Genomic DNA, 4,243 nt, shown 5'->3' on the forward strand with positions numbered 1-4,243 from the left:
TAACACTAGAGCCTCCATTCTCCTAGCAGTATCTTGAAACTAAAACCTTCTGGTTAAACTTGTGTTTCATCTTAAAAGCTTATACTTTAATAAACATGCGTAACCCTTATGACAGATCTGAAGATTCATAGCTTCACCCTACATACAAAAAAGGGTTAAGAACCTTACCCGCTTGCTGGTTTCCCCACTTTTCCAACTCCCTACTCCTGAATTCTACTCCATGCAGAACCTTTCATAGCTACTCCTTCGAGCTACCAAAGAAGATGAAGAATGAAATAACTGAGACAAGGTCATGAAGAAAATCATCCTTGAGAGCCATCTCCCAACTATTTATAGCTCTTCTCATGCTAACACCGACCTTACGAGAACTGTCCATTGTTAATCATGATGTCTCTCACTAAGGAACCAACTAGTTCTTTTCTAACCGACTAGGTTTGGTTCTCAACTATGTCCAATTCAGTTTCTAACTTTCCCGATTCTCCCAATATATGTTGCCAGCTTGCAATCTCTTTCAATATAGTCCCTTATTGGTTCTTAATTTCGGATTTATTGGAAATTGGGTGTTACAATCTCGTTGTTTATATGGGTCAATTCCCAACAGAAAGGTTTGTGTTTTTCAACCATGGTAGTTGGGACTATACTAATATGAGTCATTCCTGCAAGTACACACTATTTCATTCCTCAACCAATACCAATTACTTTAGGTGTTCTAGTTAAGATGTCGATTATTCAAGTGTGTTTCTACTAATTTTAGCCAATACTAGCTTGGTGCATACCGACTCGTACTGATTGGTACAACATTTTGTTATTTTAAACCTAACTTTTAATTTTTTTAATAATTACATGCAAAATTAAACTATAATTATTAACTTAAGTTATTTAATGTAATTAATAATTTTAAAACTTTTGTTTGTTATATGCATGTATTTGAGATATATTTGTGTATATATATATTATATAATTTATTAAAAATTGAAAAATAAATTATAACTATATGTGAAAATCTCGAAATTATATACCAAAACACATCAGTATTAGTACTAGGATAAAAACGTCATGTAACGGAGAGGGAATGAAGAGAGAAAAAAAATTGCTTGCGATGTTCACAACTTGGACCATTATTGCTAGCCTAATCATGTTGAAAGTAAGTTATATTTAATTCATCCCGCTTGAGTTTGGTTGTCTTGTGTAACTCTACGTGATTGTAGTTTATCATCAGCGGACATATATAAACTCCGGACCATGCGGACATGAGGATACATAAAGTGCAGCAATATAAAAAAGGAAGAGCATAACTCAAGCATGTTATGCAGTTGGAAAGTAAAATGGATTGGAGTTATAGTATTAGTAAGTTAGCAAAAGTAAGGAAACTTCGTGTTCTGGCTTTTCACATGATTTACCCTTTCATCAATGCTCCTCTCTGCTTTGACGGCCAACTAATTCCCTACACCACCAAGTGCCACTACTTCAAAATACTACGGCTATACACACATCAACCCTCAAACATTTATTATGCTATTTCCATGTCAAGTGCATAGCCTTGCTTGTACCTAATGGTGTGAACGGCTACGCCATACACAGAATTAAGAATGGTTTGGTTTGATAAATTCTACTTTCATACCATAACTTGGACTATATGTTTCCTCGAATGTTAGTAGTTCCATTTTCACCGTTTTGTAATAATTTTCTTCTAATACCTGTGTTTTAAGTGCATTTAATGATCTCTGCAACAGCAACTTAGATCTATCTGCTCTGCAATCAATGAAATCTTAATGTGTTAGCCTTGCTGGTATATATGTTCTTACTGCTTAAAACAAAATTTTCAAAACAACACATTAATGGAGGTAGTTGAGGGTTGAAAAAGTGGGCAACACACCACTTCTCTTTATTTACTTCGCCTTGCAACTGCAGATGTACATCCATTGGTGTTTGATGCAAGTCCCATCTTTTTTTCAGTTTTATGATCTTTTTGCTTTCTGTTTTATTCTATATTCTCCAAGCTTCATGGATTTAGCACATAAGCTCCTATTCGCAGCTTTGCTCATCTTTGCAGCAACCATTGATGGGACGCAGGCAGCTGCCATGGTTTCTGGTGCTGTTTTCTGTGACCAATGCAAAGATGGCCAGAGATCCCTCTTTGATTATCCCCTTTCTGGTAACGATCCATCCCTGCTCGGTTGTCGTACATGGCTACATTCTTAATTGCAACTGGTTTTATTGTCTTTGTTTTCAATTGATATGTTAGCTTTTACCTTATAACTTAAACTAATCCATCAACAGATGCACTCTTCAAAACACTTGTTGAAATTGGAAGTGATTTATCGTCCACTGTATAATTTTGGATACTATAAAAGCAAAAGGATCTGCAGAATCACATATATATATTGATATGGTTATGCAGGAATGAAGGTGACTGTTACCTGTGCTGATGGTACTGGGCAAGTGACAATGTCAAGGGAAGAGACTACAAATGTATTTGGGAACTATGTGATGAGGTTTGATGGCACACCAGACTTAAGTAACTGCAATGCCCAGGTTTCAGGGAGTGGAGAAGGGTCAAATGATTGTGGTGCAACTGCTGGTCCTGCCCAGAAACTTAGACTTATGTTCAGGATGTTTGGCATGGAGATTTATGGTGTGGATTCTTTGCTTTCTGAGCCTTCCCAGCCCATGTCCTTCTGCCCAAGGTCATCTAACCCTGTGCCTGCACCTATAATAACACCTACAAGGCCACCACCTCCGACTTTCAGGCTGCCCCCGCTGCCACCATTGCCTCCAATGCCTCCATTGCCCTTCTCTGAGGCATCAGCTTGTTCACATCAGTAAGTCCACTTCTGGGATCTTGATCTCAGCCAGTAAGGCCGAGAAATGTTAGATACGAATAGGGCCAATTAACACATAAGGGGTATGTGGAGCGAACATCGCCACCAATCCATGCTCTAACATACACGTGCAAGCTTACATTTCATGCTAGCACTTTTTGTTGAATTCATGTGAGATGAAAACTTCAACGGTGCGAAAGCTAGTGCTCCATCCCCTAAAGCTGAGAGTGAAAGATCAGAGTTGTGAACTTTTTATCATGCTAATTCACAGGAATTTCAATGCAAAAAACCAATACTGTCTGGAGCTAAATAAAAAAGTCCCATTTAGATAGTAGTTTCATGGATACATTTTATTCATAAAAACTCGAAGAAGTAATCAATAATTTTGTTGTGGATTTCTGCTTTCGAGGTACTGGACGATGCCTGAGTACAAATGCTACTGGAGGGTACTGAACCCTGAGACAAAGGTTTCTCTTATTTTCGGGCCACTTGCTGCTAGGAGATATGGGTCTGATATGACCCTGTGGGAAAGCCTTCAAGGGAGAGGAGACCCGTATAAAACTCTGCTGAGGGAAGCCACAACGGCTCTTCTCAACTCATATAACACCCTTCAATTCCCATACAACTCAATTGGTGTTGTCACACGTACCAACTGGGCCTTGATGGGTTCAACCAGAGGTGTCCTCATCACTGCTTTACGCTTCATAAGGGCTAATTCCGGCTCTGGTCGAGTCACCTGCAAATTAACCCCTTGCAAATCATAACCTATAATTTCCGATTACAATCCTGATTTTATTTACAGGCTTTTTAAATTTATTTCTATAATTTCTATATCATTCATCATGCCTACCTATGTTCTGAGAATAAAATTGGAGTCCCCAATTTCATACAATATGCTATTTGCTATGATTTTCTTTCAACTTTTAACGGTTTTCCCTCTTATTAAGAGTTGCCATATTACATCCCAAATCAAATTAAATGTTATAAAATTAATTATATTAGAAGCTATCAAGTTCCTAGTATTGTGATTTAATATAATATTTTACGATCCAACTCATATCCTAACATACTACCTTCTATTCTCATTTAAGTAATGCAAATGTGGTGAGCACCATTAATTCCAATCCTTTGTTCTCCAATTGGTGTGGAACTCTCATAAAAATGGTACTTTCGCTTCTTCCATTTTGACTGCCAAATCATAATAAACATCTTCCTTGCTATATCAAAAGCAATAATAAAAAAATCACGGATCTCGCCCGTTACCTTTTTTATTTTTTATTTTAACCTGAATAGGGGTTTAGGGGAACGGAACAAGTAGGGTTTTTTCCTTAATTTTTTTACCCTGTTTTGTTAATTTTAAAAAACATATATTTTGTTTTATTTTATTTTCTTCAAGAAAAAATACATTTTAATGACATTTC

The 4,243-nt window shown here is 37.0% G+C and overlaps 1 protein-coding gene across 1 annotated transcript; it reads left to right on the forward strand.

Annotated features, from left to right (window-relative positions):
- Positions 1-1,870: 1,870 nt before the first annotated feature.
- On the forward strand, positions 1,871-3,714 carry LOC107921166 (uncharacterized). Its single transcript, XM_016851040.2, has 3 exons — positions 1,871-2,155; positions 2,402-2,822; positions 3,232-3,714. Exons 1-3 carry the CDS (start codon positions 1,912-1,914, stop codon positions 3,584-3,586), a joined length of 1,020 nt encoding a protein of 339 aa, XP_016706529.1. The 5' UTR covers positions 1,871-1,911; the 3' UTR covers positions 3,587-3,714.
- The last annotated feature ends 529 nt before the right edge of the window (positions 3,715-4,243 follow it).

The sequence above is a fragment of the Gossypium hirsutum genome, chromosome D01, assembly GCF_007990345.1.
Source record: "Gossypium hirsutum isolate 1008001.06 chromosome D01, Gossypium_hirsutum_v2.1, whole genome shotgun sequence".
Taxonomy (NCBI): domain Eukaryota; kingdom Viridiplantae; phylum Streptophyta; class Magnoliopsida; order Malvales; family Malvaceae; genus Gossypium; species Gossypium hirsutum.